Genomic DNA, 17,360 nt, shown 5'->3' on the forward strand with positions numbered 1-17,360 from the left:
TTAGATCCTCAATAATTTCCATTGTCTATGGATGAACAAGTTGATGATTCCTGCATTCACCGACCAGGCTAGCATATAAGACTTCTGCTACAGAGACTTTGTCCAAATCCTGAGCACCCCCCTCCTCCACCCCACCTTCCACTTGTCACTCAAAGCAACTGGAAACCGAGCGACTGTTTTCCTAAGAAGCTTGTAATTCTTACAGTTGTTCGACAGCAAGATTGAGTGACTGCTTTTAATTAGCCACGTACGGATGAGGAGAAGTGGGGAAAATAATATTATGCTGTAATGGGATTAGATAGGAAGAACAAAACTCAATAGAGTGCAGACCTCCAACTAGGCCGAACAATCCAAATTCGGATGAGCGCCATAATTTGACTTCCATTGTTTGCAAATACCTCAAGTTTCATGTATTTTTAGCCTCTTTTACACAGAAAAAAAATACAAATGTGTCCTATAGGAAAGTCGCCTTAGCTTTTAACACAGAACCCAGCGCAATCGGGCTAGTGCCACGACTGTGTTTACACAGGAATCGTGCCAAAAGATGAGTCGGCATTAGCAAGCATTGCTTTTGACACAACAGTAGTGAGAGAAATTTGACATTTCACAGCAATTTCTAGATCGTTTGTCATCATTGGCGCCAATGGTAACAGACCTGGTACATATTATAGACGAACAACAGATCACACCCAAATCCACATCAACGGCCCATTTAGCATCTTCAATTAACTCAACATTTATGCGTCTGGAATGCAAAACCTGCAAATTCCATACAGGAAGGCCAGAACCAAAATTCAAACTGTGAGGCACATGTGCAAACAACTAGCCCGCTTCTCCATAATTAAAAACCTCCGTAATCCTCTCTCTTATCATGCCGGCAGATCATGCGAGTATCTAAACACGCGACACTTCACGAGACGACGTGGGAGATCAGTGTCAGGTGGATTACACAGGGAGATGAGGTGATGCGTGGCCCAGAAAGCCCCCCTTTCCCCACCCCAAAATCTCTCCTCCCCCTGCACCTCGCTTTTGCTGGCGAGCCCGGTGTCCTGATTAAAAATTTCAGCTCGGCTGCCTTTCTAATTAATTAGCGAGGCCACTCAGAGGAGCGGCGGACCAATTAGTCTGCAGTGAGGCCGATGATGCCTATCGCTGGAGCATCACCGCACAAGCTGTCGCTCGCCGCCCCGCGGCAGGGCCGGGACCCTCGGGGAGGGGGTGCTTGAGCAGCGGCCCGCCTGCATGCACGCCACATGCAGGAAGGTAGATAATGCCTGCCTCTTTTGATTGACAGCTGCAGAGAGGTTACTGTGCTTGTAGTTGACTCAATTCCCATATTTGACTCACTCATGTTGCAAAATAGGGAATTCAAAGCAACCATGCATTTGCTTTTTTTTTGGGTGGGGGTTACACTACTAGTTGTCATGAGGGTCTCGGGTGAGCCACACTGAATCTTAGCTGACTTTGGTCCAGAGACGGGGAACCCCTTCAAACAAATCTCACCAGTATTCTAATATTTTGGGATTTTTCATTATAGTTATTTTTGTGATTCTTTTATTTGTTTTAAATTTAGCTAGTTATAATTGGAGCAGGTTGTTAGTTTTCTTTTTTTTTTTAATGCTTCATTCGAGTTTGGTCTTTTTATTCATTTTAGTGTTTTTATTTTTTTTTTATTATTATTATTTTTTTTATTTTGCAGATTTCCCTTGTTACTTTGTGGTTCAGCTGCGGATTTACCTTGCTTTTTTTTCTTGCTCTTTTTTCGTAAGGTTCGAGGAAATTTGTTCTGAGACAGACCTATGGCAGCAAAAAAGAAGCAAAGAAAAAATTAATTAAAAATTAAAAATTATCATTAAAAATAATAAAGGATAATCTGTCTCGCCCGATGTCAGACTATACGAATGTAGCCCAATTTTGATGCGTCGCAAAGAAACGTAGTGTCTTGTAGCCGGTTTTGAGTTGTCCGTGGAGTGTGACATACTTAACGTTTGGTCGTTTGGCATCTGAGACACTTCACAACTACCACGACAGAAGTCTAGCATTTCAGAAATTTGGTCTTGCTGCATAGTATGACATGTCCTACGTCGTCCTTTGATTGGTTCTTCGGCATTGACCCAAGGGAAGACTGTGCCCTCCTACTTATGACGCGAGACTAGCAGAGAACAAATGTGAAACCCCCTAATGCCTCTGTCAACATGACTTTGAAAGCCGCTTGTCCCGCCTCCCCAACGCACCTGCGCCGATGGACTTTGATTAATCTTTCTGGAAACACGCAGCGATTAGGCGGGGTCTGGTTGGTGACAGACTTGTGTTGTGACATCTTGCCCGGTTCCAAGATATAGAACAAAAGTTAAACTGAATGAATTTTTTTTTCAGTTTTTGCTGACAGAACACGAGACCATCCACATTACTTTACTGGCCACAACTGACGGCAACGGCAATTATTTTTCTTATTCAATGATGGACACATCCCTCGTAGATAATTTGTATCACATCAAATTGTCTCACAATGTTTTTGTTTTAGTTTCAATATGAATTTTTTATGTTTATTTGAGTTGTTTGAGCAGAAATTGGCATCGGGCTTGACTAAACCCGTTCACATTGGCAGTTATCTAATTCGTATCAGATTTGCATCCACATTTGACACGGGCCTTATTCCGGTTTGACGATATCTGATTCCAGCCGCTTGAACCATGCTGTGTACATTTTTGGGGGTCTCATGTGTGACCGTGAATCTGGTGGTCTTCACACTTTGCTGACTTATAGTTAGCGAAGAGTCTAATTTCCACTTCAAGGGCTCGTCATCGTCTTGTGCAAGTCGACGTTTTAGTCACGCTTGATAAAAAAGGCGCTGATACGGCTTTTTGTCGAGGACTGAAAAAGAGCCAAAAGCGAGTGAAAAGGCTGTTTTTTTTTTCCGTTTTTTTTTCTCAATGTGACGGACGCGCAAACACGAGTTGGCACGCAAATAATTACAAAGTGGCACGTTTGAGCATTGAATATGAGCTTGCCTGGCAAAAACACACACACACACACGCACTCACACACGAGTCACTTTCGATGCCGTAGTGGCTGATTAGCGCGAGAAGCCGGATGAATATTAGGGGAGCACTAGAAGGACGTCAAAGCTTTGTGTTAGGGTCTCTTTCATTAGACGCAACGCTCGTGGACACACACACACACACACACGCACGCATGGAAGGGAGAAAAGCCACAAGGCGGCTTGCAAACAGATGTACTTATTAGATCGACGTGTCTGACATTTTGTCGACATAAGTAATTAATTTCTCCTTTCTATCGGGAAGGTCCAAAGAGCCCAATTAGCATGCCTAATATCGCCGCATCGCCTAAAAAAAAAACATATTTTTCTTCCCCCCCTTTTAAATACAGAGGGAATATTCAAATGGCTCGCCTTTATTATTCAAAGGCGTAAGCAAAAGTCACGGGCAGAGAGACGAGATGGGAGTTGCACTCGCGGGACCGCGAGGAAGATGATAATCAATCTTTTATTTCTGCAAATAAACACAACGAACGCGTTCCTGCTTCATGTCTGCATTCATTCAAGTCCTTTTCCCTTTTTTTTTTAAACTGATGTTTATTGATTTAATGACAAAATGTTACAATTAGCGATCAACCTGCTAATTTGTATTTAACGCAGTAGCTGACTTTCCATTTTTTCTACTCTTAAGGCAGTCAATCCGTTGAGAGTGAATCCATTAATAAACACTCAATTTCACAAAATCGATACATTCCATAACAAATAATATAATGATTATGATGCACTTAGCGAGTCACAATCCACAAAGCACGGATGTAGTAAAAACGAGAACTGTTTGCTTCTTGGAGCCAATGCCGTGAAAGCAACGGCCCAAAAATACAGTGAGCAAACGTACGTATATGACAGCAAAACAACAAATTGCAAATTTTGTTTTTAGTTCAAAGACAGATGTGAACGGTGTCATATACCAAACAATTTGATGCACCATTCGTTTTGAAATTATTTTACATGGCAATTTGAGATATCGGTAGCGATTTTAGCAATAACACTTTTTGCATTTGCGTGCCACATAAAAAGGAAGTGGTGGGCCAGATCTGGGCCCCCGGCCTTGAGTTTGACACCTTTGCTTTCCACCATTTTTAAAGTGAAGACGATCTAGAAAAACGGGACTTTGTTTCTTTTGTGTTTTAAAAAATTGTCAACATTCAGAAATTTTTTTTAGAGCAATGTCCATTTGCGTTGCGCTGCATGATAAACCCCCCCCCCCCCAAATTGATTTTTTCATTGTTTTGAGTCAAACAAGAAAATAATAGTTTTTTTAAAAAAAATAACCACACTTGTCAAAACACACTGCTTTGATACACATTTCAAAAAGCTGATGTTATCTGTGTACAGTTGAAAACAATGTGTAAACAGCATCTTTGCTGGAACCCGAGCGACAATAAAAAGGTCAGGTCGGGGGAGTGAGAATTTTATGGTTTATTTGATTCCGTTTCTTTCACTTTTTTTTTTTTTTATGGCGGGCCATTGTGGTTCTGTGTTTTCTATTTTCACAGTTCGTTTCAGGTATTTGTTTTCAGGCGAACTCGGGGGGCCCCACTACTGCAAGGCCCCCGCTCTCTGGCCTGACTCTCCCACTCGTCTAGCTATAACAAAGTCAATATTACAAAGAGGTAACACATGTCGAGGTATGCTCCGGGCCCGCCGCGCCGCTGTGATCCAGGCATCGGGACGCACACGCATGCACACGCACGTTCACGCACCAACCAAGCAACACACTGTAAAAGAATGCATACCTCCGTGAAGAAAAGTGCACCTTTTTTGCCTGATTTTTGTGGTCAAAAATGTTATTTTGGCTCTTACGTTTGTTAGCTTGTGCATGTCACATGTGCGAGTGCAAAGTACTTGTTGGTACATTTGGAGTGTGTGCGTGCATGTGTGAGTGAGGGTCAGTTTGTTTTGTTTTTCCCCTTACTTCAGCACATCTGAGAGAGCTTTTCTGGAACTCCTGAGCCCTGTCTAAACAAAGATGGCCCAAAGTGAGGCGTGGAAGGGGAGGGTGGAAGTGGGCGTCACACTGTAACCGTGTGCGTATGTGCGACCGTGTGTGTGTTTGTGATTCTTCAAGCAACCTGGGACCTGAAGGGCCTTGCGAAAAAAAGAACAAGCGAGGAAGAGGAGGGGGGTAGGAAACCGAGCCCCTGAGAAAAGCAGCTGGAAACACGGAGACTTGTGGTCTTTTTTTTTTTTTTATTGCCAACTCCTCTTCATCCCTTCATACCACCTCCTCGTTCATCCTCTTCCTCCCATCCTCTACTGGCCCAGCTGCACTCACATGTGTACCCTCCCGCCCCACCACCACCACGACCACCACCACCATCGTCCCTCCCACCCAAAGTCAATGCCACTGCCAAGGCGAAGCGAAGCTTCGCAGCTGCGAACACTTTACGGGCCGATTTAACGCCGGCCCGCGCAAAGGCACGAGATTCATTAGGGCCGGCGTTAGCGTCGGGATGCGGTGAATTGTTAACACGCAGTTGGCGAGCGCAGGAATGAGAGTGGGGAAAGTATGAGGAAGAGGAGGAGGATTCTCACGATCTGGCGTTTGTCACAATTTGTCATCATTTACGCCTGCTAAAGTGTTGAGTTTAGTCGATGGCTTTTTAATGAGAAAACAAACCAAAATAAATCCCCAAAAAAGGCTACATTAACTTGGTAGTGAAAAAAAAATCTACATTCAGCAGGCTTTATTTTGAATTGTACAATTGTACTCATTCTTGCTCCTATCAAATGCCAAAAAATACAAATAAATTCAGACACTAGCTAACGTCTTCTAGATTTGAGGCCAACATTTGAATTCTTACGGGGGGAATAACCTCCTAACGAAATCTATTAAACCATTAACCATCGTGACTTAACGCCAAATTATTTTTTTCTTTCTGTGTATGTTACAGTAGCTAATTTCTGACTTTTTTGATTTACGGAAAATGAAATCTGGTTGTTGGGACTTCAGCATTTACATTTTGAAGTGCGGGGATGCTTCTATTGGGAATCATACACAATTTGTTTGTCCATGTGTTAGCTTGCACGCTACTTCCTGGTTAGTGGCAAATGCTGGAAGATGTTAGCATTATACAGCCAGGACTCTTTTGGTTTTGTGTGTGAAATCTTGCTAGCTAACAAAGAGAAATTAATTCAGTACTTCTTGGCCTTGTGCTTTCTCCAAAATGGTGCCCTTGGCCCTTTTTTTTTCTTTTTTTAGTATTGATTCATTCATCTCCATATAATGTAAGACCCCACCATTTGAATTTGTCACTAATTCAAACAAGCCTCATTCTGGTGGGTCACTGTGACACAATCATGATTCAAATGACAAAAAAAAAATTGGGGGATTCCAATGTAACAGTACTTTTCTTTTTTTTCTGAATACGTTAGTTTGTTTCTGAACTTTGACAAGCTTATTGGGACAGCAACATTTGAGTTTTGAGATAGGGAAAGCTTCCTTTTTGAGACAAACACCATTTTTGTTTGTTTGTTTGTCTTTGTGTTACTTTCTACTTCCTTGTTTCAGACAAATGATTAGCATTATACAGACGGGACTCGTTTGGTTGTGTTTTTGACCGTGTGCGGTCAAGCAACGCCCTGGCTGTTTTTTTTTTTTGTTTTGCAAAATGTGTGACCTTTTTTCAATGTGGGTCAATTTTGTAAATGACAATCAAAAGACAAGGGTCTTAAAGGATCTTGAGGGGTCAAGATGAATATCTCAGTCTAGTCTGAAGGTTGGTCGGTGCGCCCTGTGAGTCGGGGAACAGCGTCGAGCCGCCACTTCGTCCCCTCTATCTTGTGAACTTTGTAAGGCTGATAAAGATGAAAAAAAAAACCCTGATGGACTTTTCCTTTTGGTGCGTCTCTCTTCCACACACTGAACAGACACGCACACACTTGTGCGGCTTTGGGAGTGACACACTTCTTTTTTGTCATGGAGCCAGCCGTCATGTAGCTATTGGTTATGCCTCTCCCTCCCCTCCTATCTTCTATCGCTTTCTTTGCGTCGTTCACTTTTGGCTTGTCATCTGCCGGGATTGTTGTGAACATGGAGGTTAAACGCTCGCCGCTCACCTGAACGCGTCTGCTTGCAATGCTGGCGGAGGTAAATGTTCTTAAAGATGTTTGAGTAACGGATTTGAGTTGTGGCTGTGTTTTACTTTTTGTGCTAGGACGCTTGTCATTGTTCACTTTTTGCTTTACTGCTTAAGAAAATGTGCTGCTTCAAGATGCTACATGCTGACTAGAAAGGAGGAATTCTTGTGTGTGTGTGTGTGTGTGTGTGTGCGCGCGTGTGTTTATGTTTATGTGTGTGCATGTTTGCACTAGCAGGAATGTGGAAGTGTGAGGGGGTGGGGGTGTGTGTGTGTGTGTGTGTGTGTAGTCGCACTCTGCAGGCGACCGTGATGAGTGTGATGACTAAAATGTCAGACTGGTGGAGTCTCATCAATGGTGGCCTCCTGTCGCCATCACACGGTAACTGCGTGTGTGTGTGCGTGTGTGTGTGTGCGTGTGTGACGAATAATGTCTGACACAGACGTTCTTCAACTCTCTCCGCCACTGTCTCTCACCATGACTACCACTTCATCAATTGACTTTTGCCCTGTGCTCCTCATGGCACATGTGTCTCGTGCTACAATTAAGAATGCTGCGAAATTGGATCCATCCCAGCCGGAGCTTGCTAAAAGTGTTCCGGGTAATTGTGAACAAGCAATATGGCTGATGACCGTGATAATCTTTTTTTTGTTTGTTTGTTTGTGAAGAGATACTTTGACAGCAGTCAGGGTCAATGGCAATACCAATACAAATCAATCTAGTCTATATTAGGACTGCAGGATTTTGAAAAATAATCGGCTTGCTTTTTTTTTCCACCTCAATATTGCAATTGCAATTTAATAAGCAATTTTTAATTCTATTTGCAAGGACCTCTTCCCATGTATTTTCTAAAAAAATGCTGATTTATCATGGGTTAGGGTTTTTCATGTTTCATAAAACAATGATACGTAAACGTGCTGTGTTTTTTTTTGTTTTTTTTTCCAAAATTGCTGCCTTTGCAAATTGCATTTTACCGCATTGTGATGTCCATTTGAATTTGATAAATTGTTCATCCCATGTGGAATTTTGTTCTTACAGCGACAACGTCAGCCAAGGTTGTAAATTCAGTCAGGTCCATAAATGGTGCAAAATTGATACGGTTATCATCTTTGTGGCTGTCAACAACACCAAAATGGATTTGGGATGAAATGAACATGAGGAGCTTTAAATGTCGACTTTCCGCTTTAATTTGAGGGGATTTACCGTTACTTAGGTGAACGATTTAGGAATTCCAACAGTTTGTACGTCTAAGCGTAAATATCTAACAGAAAAGTCACCCTGCATCACAGCATAATCGTTGAGGATAATCTTTCAAAGACATCCCATTATCGGCCCTTTGCCAACTTTGATCAGAAGAGAGGAAAATTGCTCAAATTAGGCCTGATTATTGGAATGCGTGTCCCCCGCTTTAGTCACAATTCAGAGTTTTATTATAATGCAGCTAAATATTAGTGTTATATGTAGTGACACATGACTCATAGTTTGTCAGAGATCATTATTTAAGAGTGTAGGGAGCAGAGCAGTTGCTTCCATGTATGGGCCTTGAAGTGAAGGAAGGAAGACGGTAGAAGTGCACATGAATACATGAAAACACATGCATCTCCCTGCCAATCCGCCGGGGACTCACGGCCCATTTGGTTGCCATTAGCATAGCTCTGGCCCACCGTGGCCCGTGTCAGAGCCCAGATGCACAGCTGCACAGAGGACAGGGACCTCTGCCTCCGCGACTGGCAGCCGCTTGGGTTCCAAAGCAGAATTGACAGGGGTGACAGACCTTTTTGCACGGTGGGGATTGAATGGACAAGAGCAAGATGTTTTTGGTTCCTCCCCCAAGCGCAATCCACTGCGGTCATTTTCCTCCAGAAAACCATCTCAGAGTTTCATCTGCATTTGTTTACTTCACATCACATTGCTATTTAAAGTCAGATCCTAATCAAAGCGGGGCGTGTAGAACTCCACCAAGGCCAAACAATCCTAATTTGGATCAGTCAAAATCAACGCAGTCGTTCATTCACACCAGAATCTAAAATGTGACGCAAGTTGACTTTTAAGTCGTTTACATTTTGAAACTGTGAATTAATCGGCTCCAAATGTCGCCAATTGTAAAATTTTAATGTACAGGGAATATTTCAAGTAACATTTTCTCATTTTTAAATTGTCATTTAGTGTAAAGAGTAATTAAACACATGAAGCAAAACAACTAGACCTTTGCAGATACCTTAAAAATGGAAGATTTTCTGTCAACCATTAAGATACATCAATGATTTCATAATTTGATTTTCTAATCAGTTGGAAAAAAAAAACATTTAGGTAAGGTCAATATTTTCAATAACAGATTTTACGGTCACCACTTTAGAATAAGAGAAACAACAATTAAAATAAAAACTACTGAGCATTTAAAGACGATACAAAACAAATGGAGGCTTTTCCGTTTAGTTACAAGTTTGTTTACTATCCAGGCAACATTTTAAGTTCAGGTTTAGCATTCTTATCTGTGCAAATATTGTGAAGATTTAGGTCACCACATTAGAAGAAAACTGAATTGAACTAAAGTCAAACTTCTCAGCTAAAGATGCAAGACAGTAGATGGATGCTAGTTAGCGGCTATGCTATTATTGACACACTTTTTATGTTAGCATCTGCTTGGTACTCTATGACCTTGGTTTTCAATTAACAGTATTGCTCATATTGTACAGAGCGATCAGATTCGTTGCGATGTGGTATAAGTTCAATTTCCTTGTCCATGGTTAGCATTTCACTTCCCGTTGCTGTTCTTTGGTGGTATCACAAGACGTCAGTGTGTCGAAACAAACCTAAGCAAGAAATAAAAACGAACCGACAATTAGCTTTAGCATAAGTTCTGTGCTTCCTACTACAAAGCCTTTCTTTCTGCGTCGTGTGTTATTTGTCACCTGGTTCCAATATGGACACTGTGCGGTCCTGACGTCTCAATCCGAGGCCAGGGCCCATCTTTATGACATGCACCGCCGCCGCGCCTCTCTTCCCCGGCACACATTGGCTGCACATTTCTGTCAGGAAATTGGCAACGTTTTCAGCAGCTAAAGCTCACAGATGAGATAATACCTCGCGGCTGGGGGAAGACGAGAGGACAAGATGCTCCCGGTGTTGCACGACGAGCTTGCGCGCCGACCGATTCCAAACGGGCAAAACACGAGGCGCACACATGGTACGCACACGGGGTTTTCATTTACGAGCCCGGCTTTGCTTAACTCGCCCGACAAGAATTGCGGTCTGTGGCGACGTGTTGAACACGGGTAAAGGGATTCGATTAAAGTGGGAAGGAACCATACGAGACCATCTGTGTGTCTTTGCATTTTGCAGAGATGCTGGAAGAGAGAAAACAAAAGCCTACTGGCGTGCATTTACGACATTAAAAATGACAGCGCGGTAGTGCAGCTGAACAGGATGCTATTAGTCAAAGATCACCATAGCTTCTGTGGTCTCATTGTGTCTTCGCTGACGTCTGATTCCTGCTCGGGCTCAGTTACATGTGTCGCCGTTGGTCTCGGGCCACGGAGTCTGTTTACAAGGCCCAACAGAGCCAAGAGTCCAGCCTGGAACCATCTTGTTCGAATTCTCCAATGCTTCCACCCATCTGTCGTGCAAACGTTCGTCACGGTGAGTCCAGGCCGTCGCCGGTCATGACTGTTTACAAGTTGGCCGGGACAGGCGCTGCTGGCCAAGCAAAACAGCCATGACACATCAAGCCTGCAGCTAAACACTAGCCCGCAATGAGACACACACTTGAGTCAGATAAGGGCTGAGAATGATGCAGGCTGAGTCAAGATGTTGACCGCGACAGCTAATCGGCAGCTGTGTGACACTCAACCGAGACCCCAAACATTTTTGCGTCTTTTTCCCACTTCGGTTTGCTACGTCCTCAACGTTCCTTGAACAAACTGTACTTTACGGTTGTAATTTTTCAATGGAAATGCCAAAACATGCGCACCAAATGGAACAGAACCAACTGATACTACAGTGAACGATTGAAAGATTGCTGAAAAGTAATAATGTGGAGAAGAACGCATTTTCTGTACCCAAAATAAACGCTCATACAGAATGAGTAGAATATTTGAGGCCACTTTTGCGAAGGAAATACAGAAAACGCAAACCAAACAGAATGGACTACTGCAACTGGTACCATAACAAATTGGAGCTGGAAAATTATGCTTTACGGGTCTGATTTTAGGAACCTTACAAAATTTATGCAGAAGCCAACTGAACAAAAGATTGCTGTAAAGTTGCACGGTAGGGTTACAGGCTGGATATTTTTGTCTCCTTTAAAATGGAACATGTTGAAAAATTAAAATGCATCTGCAACTGATAACCCCAACTAAAAAGGTTTTAAAAGTCAAACTTGTATGGTTGTGATATTTAGAAATACTTAAATAGAGGTGAAGGATTCACAACTTGGTTCTACTGCGACTGATGAACTGTTGCTCAAAAGTCAAATGGTAGATGTGCAGTACTGGATTTTAGGACCCATTCTAAATAAAAGGCGAACTAAACCAACTCGTCAGATTAAAACACTAATCTCATTAAAAGCTGTCGAAAAGTCGCACAGTTCCGGTTTGATATTTTGGGACCTTCGCAAACAATATATGACTGGTATCCCAACAGACATTTCTTGCAACGTCATATTGGATGGGTCGATTAATTTGGCATCATTGGCAATGGTACTTGGAAAACACAAAATTTTAGCCATACTATTTGACGGAAAGCGTTCTAAAAGGCCTCACACACAGCCCCCCCCCCAGCTTCTCCTGTCCTGTCCTTTATCCCATGTTCGTCTGCTTGTTACGAGCCAAAGAGGAAACCCTGGCGAGACGCTAACACAGTGACTAATGCTGCATTTCTGGCCTGGCCTCAGATAACACAATCACCTCCCCCCTCCCCGGCCTTCTGTGACAAATATGTGCGAGGGGAGTGGTGGGATCCGCGCCCGGTACTTGTCCCTGACCAAAGCCGGGCCAGGTTGGAACGCGGGCCAAGCGCAAAGCAGACCCATGCGGTCACACGGAGACTCGTACGAGGGGTGTGGAGGGTGTGTGGGGGGAGCCGTGTTTATTCTTTTGTCTCTCTTGTTTCGTCTGTTAAAGCAAACACAGATGTTTCTGATGGCTGGGTTGGACACATCTGCACGCTCGCTTCCTTATTAAGAGCCTTGTAATCAATTTGTGTTCTTTCAACTTCTTCCTCTGTCATTCTTTACTTGTGAAGCCTTTAACATCTCTTCTTGGCTCAAAGTTGAAGTCAATCTAAAAAACAAGAGCGGACACCCCAACCCCCCCACGCCTTATTCTGCCCTTAGTGCCTCTTGGTGCTTTAATGTGTCTTAATGCCGCAGTCTGCTTAATGGCCCAGATATGAGAGGTTGCTGCTAGCTGGCGTAATAAGTCCGTGATTAGAGGGGCGCCTTGTCACAGCGGCAGCCCCGCAGATAGTGCCACGCTCTAATTGCCGTATTAGACGCCCCTTAACTATCTTGTCAGCTGTCAGACGCTGGCTCGTAAACAGCGGAGGTGCGCTTGATATTTCCATTTGTTTGTTTGCATCTGCTGCTGCTGCTACTGTTAGGCCCGCCGCACATGAAGCTAATTAGCAAACGGCATCAATCTGCTAACTGCGTATACCGGCGTGTTCAATCTGAATATTTGAGACAATGGCATCACATTCTAAGTTGATTTCTTTTAACATTTTGCTACTGAAGTGAATGTATAAAGTTCACGACTTTAGAACAAGGGGACGGCAAATTGGCATAAGACGCTAGCAAATAAATCACAGCAAATAAGCTAGCTAGCAAATGTTGAAACATCAACACAGGTTAAAGGGATTGGATTAAAAATGTAAAATGATATTCGAGATATATTTCTAAGCCAGGTATTCACTCAAAATTCCACTTGAAGGAACCCCTGCCAAAATTGTAAACTTGAATTTACAGCAAACTAATTTTGTAGGACAAAAAGCTAAACTCATCAGTGAAGTTTAGCTCCCAAAAAAGAATTTGGAACATGACTGCAAACACTAATGCCTTCTGGTATAGCTGGTCAACTTTAATCCACCCAAACCTTATTAAAACACATCTTGAAAGAAATATTTTCCAGTTGAACTCTTGGGCCATTAACAGTCAACGACACTTCTGAATGTCCTCTTACGCATGAACACTCCGGAGGGCTTACTTCTCGCTCCCTCCCTTTACGTGAAGTTCTTAAAAACGGTCAAATAATCTGTCTGACTGTGTCAATGTGTTTGAAAGTGGGCACCTGCGCTAGGTAAGAAGGTTTACAAACTAAGAGCATGGATTTAGGATTTGCATTTGGATCATGGTTGTAGTGTTCACATTTGGAATTGTACAATTTGTCCAATCTTTCAAAGTTGCTTATGTTGTTTCATCAGAACATCCATAAAAGTGCTGAACTATGTCATATGTGCAACCTAAAGGTCGATCGTCCTCCTTCTCAACGCTCATCGACCATTTCGGGACATTGTGAAATGCAGATTGTGTAGACACTGGACTATGACCCGCCACCATTACGTGACTTGCATGATTCTCACGCCAGCCGACTGTAAATTCATAAAAATTGTGATAAGCGAGGGACACTCACAAGACTGGACTGAGATTCTGCTGACTAAAAGAAGTGGACCGCAAAACGTAGCAGCGGCAGTGTTACCATTGATTTGTTGTCGTAATGCCCAGACAAAACGTCCAGTGGATAGCACATAATCCCAGCAGCGGTCCGATTCTATGGCGGTAACGGTAACACCAATTTTTACGCAAGTCCGAATGCGTCGTAGTCTATCACGGACAAAGTCAAGTCATAAATGGAGAATTTTCATGCTATTCCTACTCTTCTGCCCATTATTTTGACATGCATCCACTTCGACATCATTTGTCTGTTTCACATCATTCCAATTTGAGCATATTCAAAGAAAAAATAAATAAAAAAATAAAAGAAATTGCGCCTTGCAAGACTATAATTTTTTTCTCTTATTCCAAAAACTCACAGTTCAACATTTTCAACCAGAAATTCCTTTTACATTCCCAAAGGGACATTCAACATTACAGATTTCAGAAATTCAAAACATTCAGCTCTTTCAATTCACCTTGGGAACAATTAATCTTGCCAAAAAATTCCAGTTGACGAACATTTTCTCCACAAATATTCCCATAAAAAAATCCATATTGATTTAATCCACCATTGCAATTGAAATTCAAAACTTTCCGCATTTAATTCACCTTGGAAACGACATGCCAAACATTGTCACATCCCTCAAATCATCCCCATACTTTCCCCTTCCATATCATTTAATATCATTCTATATTACACCGTATCATTCACCGTCACTCCATATCTTTCATCATAATTCCACGTTCCAAATTTCAGCATTTTCACCGACTTTCTTCAGAAATTGCAAACGTCTTTTAATCTCAAAAATCTTGTCGATTATTTTGATCAGTAAATGCAAACTTTGTTAGCATCTAGCGTGAGTGTGTCTATACGTGTCCTTGTGTACCACTTCAAACTCAAGCAGATCTGAGTGCAAACAGTGCAGTTTATTGTACTGAAGTGATCCCATAAATTATTCCGTGTACAAAAAAAAAAAAAGAGCTAAACAAAAATCCGGTGGCGGATTATTAAGATGAATGTTTGTCGTTTGTTTTACTCCTCGTTTGACTGGGCCGTGCTGTCTGACGATGGCGAATTTACAGCCTGCAGCTGCTCCACCCGTTTGTACGTTACAGATGTTTTTATTTGCGCGGACAGCAGACGTTTTCCGGGTAGTCGTTAGAAGGGCAACTCAGGGATGCGTTGTGCTCGCATTTAACCCCTCCTCGCTAAGAGCTTTCAACGCAAGTGCACCTCCAGTGGAGTAATTGAGCCTCCATGCAAACAGTTTGATGGGATTTCCTTTTTTCAACACTACATGTAGGACAATTCTTTTTTTTTTTCCTTTTTATAGCAAACTCTTTTAAACCCTGACAAGACAAACCTCAATAAATGTTTCCTGTAAAAATGTCGATTTGTTTGTGCTCCCTGCAGGCCATTCGCTGCACGCTGGTCAACTGCACGTGCGAGTGCTTCCAGCCGGGCAAGATTCACCTGCGCACATGCGACCACTGCAAACATGGCTGGGTAGCTCACGGTAAGGAAGCGTTTTCATTTTTTTTTTTTTTAAACGTCAAAACTAAGTTGCAGGATTGCTGTATCACGATTTTCTTTTGGTACTTTGATTAGACTCATTTCATCTTTAACCACTATGTCCAAAAACGAGGGACCTACGGTAAATGTTGCCATCACAAAAGCTAATGGATGTGTCAAAAAATTGTTTGAGCCCTGTCGTGAAATATAAAAGAAGACAGATGCACCTCTTATGTCATGTCTGACGCAATTTAACACTCTGAGCTGTTCAAGCGGAATAAGAAGTGACATATGTTTTTCCTTATCTCTTTTTGAAAAGAATGTCTCAAAAAAGCCAAACATATATACTCTATAGTTAATACTGAGTCATATAAGTTTAAAAAGAAGTTAAAGTCAAAGTAATAAAAAAAATGTAAATAAAAAGGAATTTTACACATTCTAATCAAACCACACAAATTCCTCTGAAGTTGGGCTTAGTGTAGAGAAAATCCTAAGAAAAATCATGTCAATCAAATATGAAATGAAGTTCTTAGTAAAAAAAAAAAAAAAGAAGCGATAAAACTCTCATTCTTTTTCTCATTTGGGATGAGTGTTGGGAAAAGCCAAAGAAAAAAAATGTTTTTATTTTTTTATTATTATTACGTATTTCAAGTGGCATTTTAAAACTCTTTACTGTCATGCAAGAGTAAAAATAAATGAACTTGCGTTAACTTTCCAGACAAAAGTATAATGCAAATATGAGTTGCAATTTAAATTGCCGCATAAATGTAGCAAAAATGTGACACGAGGACATCAAAACGCACTTTTGTGACTAAGCCTTTGGTTATTAGACTTTCTGCTGTTCTCTTCTGGTAAGCTTTGTTTGTGCATATTGGACGGCCCCAAAAGCCGCACCTTAGTACTTCACACAGGTGAAATAAAAAAACAAAACAAAAAAAAAACAAAGAACCCAAAAGTACAAAGAGAAAAAGGTGTGGAAGAAAGCCGGATAAAAGAAAACACCTGTTTGGCTCTCCATAGCAGGCCGTGAGGCTCTCTGGGTGAATCAACATAAGGACCTGGGCGAATATTTCCCAGCCTCTCCCCGTTGAAGTGTCAGGCATCCGTCCCCCCCCCCCCCGGCAGCCCCCCCTTCATCCTCCCTCACTTTTCATTTCATGTCAGCATTGGCAGCCACTCTGACAAGCACTTCTTCATTTTTTATTACGTTCGTGTCTGGCGGCGAGGCGTTGTCAGGCGAGGCCCTGGTCCCGGGATCAGAGAAAGCGAGACCGGGCCAGGTGTCACCCAGGCAGGCGCGGAGGGGGAAGGAAGGTTGAGAGGAGGGATGGGAGGAGGAGGAGGGGGGGCCAGGAAGGAGAGGAGAGAGGACAGACAGGACAGAAGAAGAGTTGACTGAGGTCGCAGTCTTGCTTAGGTTTTGTCTTTCCCCGATTTTCGCCTGTCAGGCTACATGCACCCAAACCTTGTAGCAATTTGTTGCAAATCTTCCCTAAGGCAGTAGCAACATAATGGAGCTAGAAAGACACTTTACGAAGAAATTCAATGTGGAGTACATTAGATGATGCACAGATTGAAGAAATTTCAGATTACTGCTATTGTGTTCAAGTTAATGAAGAAAACCGTGCAGCGTTCACACAGTTTTTTTTTTTTCTAAATACAATCTTTTTATGTACTCGTTCATATTACAAAAAAAAAATGTGACTTCTAATGTGAACAGAAAATTTCATCAATGTGACATGCGGAAAAAAAATTACGCCGAGTGAGGCACAAAAAAAAAAAAAATGACGTGTTTCGTAATTCGAGTCCTATGCAGCTCAAGTAAGAATGACAGAGGAGCAAAGTGGGAGGAGGTTGAAATACTTTGGGGATATGAGGCGATGCTCCTTAATCTCATTTCATGGCGACGTCTACAAAATCATGCGTAATGAATCGTCTATGCTTCAATTAAGATTCAACGAAATTTAAATCTAAAATCTAAACTGTCACTACAACTTTGCAGATTTAAGGACAATTGTCACTAGTTGCCTTAACACCCCCCCCCTCCACGGCGTGCATAT

At 42.2% G+C, this 17,360-nt stretch overlaps 1 protein-coding gene across 3 annotated transcripts in view; it reads left to right on the forward strand.

Moving 5' to 3' along the window:
* bnc2 (basonuclin zinc finger protein 2) overlaps positions 1 to 17,360 on the forward strand; it is a 181,017-nt gene that overhangs the window by 115,626 nt on the left and 48,031 nt on the right. For all 3 annotated transcript variants that reach the window (XM_088303370.1, XM_088303372.1, XM_088303371.1), the window contains one exon: positions 15,202 to 15,304. In XM_088303370.1, coding sequence (XP_088159496.1) covers positions 15,202 to 15,304 — 103 coding nt within the window. The remainder of the gene's footprint in view (positions 1 to 15,201; positions 15,305 to 17,360) is intronic.

The sequence above is a fragment of the Idiotropiscis lumnitzeri genome, chromosome 8, assembly GCF_059441095.1.
Source record: "Idiotropiscis lumnitzeri isolate Australia: NSW breed Sydney's pygmy pipehorse chromosome 8, RoL_Ilum_1.0, whole genome shotgun sequence".
NCBI classification, from domain to species: domain Eukaryota; kingdom Metazoa; phylum Chordata; class Actinopteri; order Syngnathiformes; family Syngnathidae; genus Idiotropiscis; species Idiotropiscis lumnitzeri.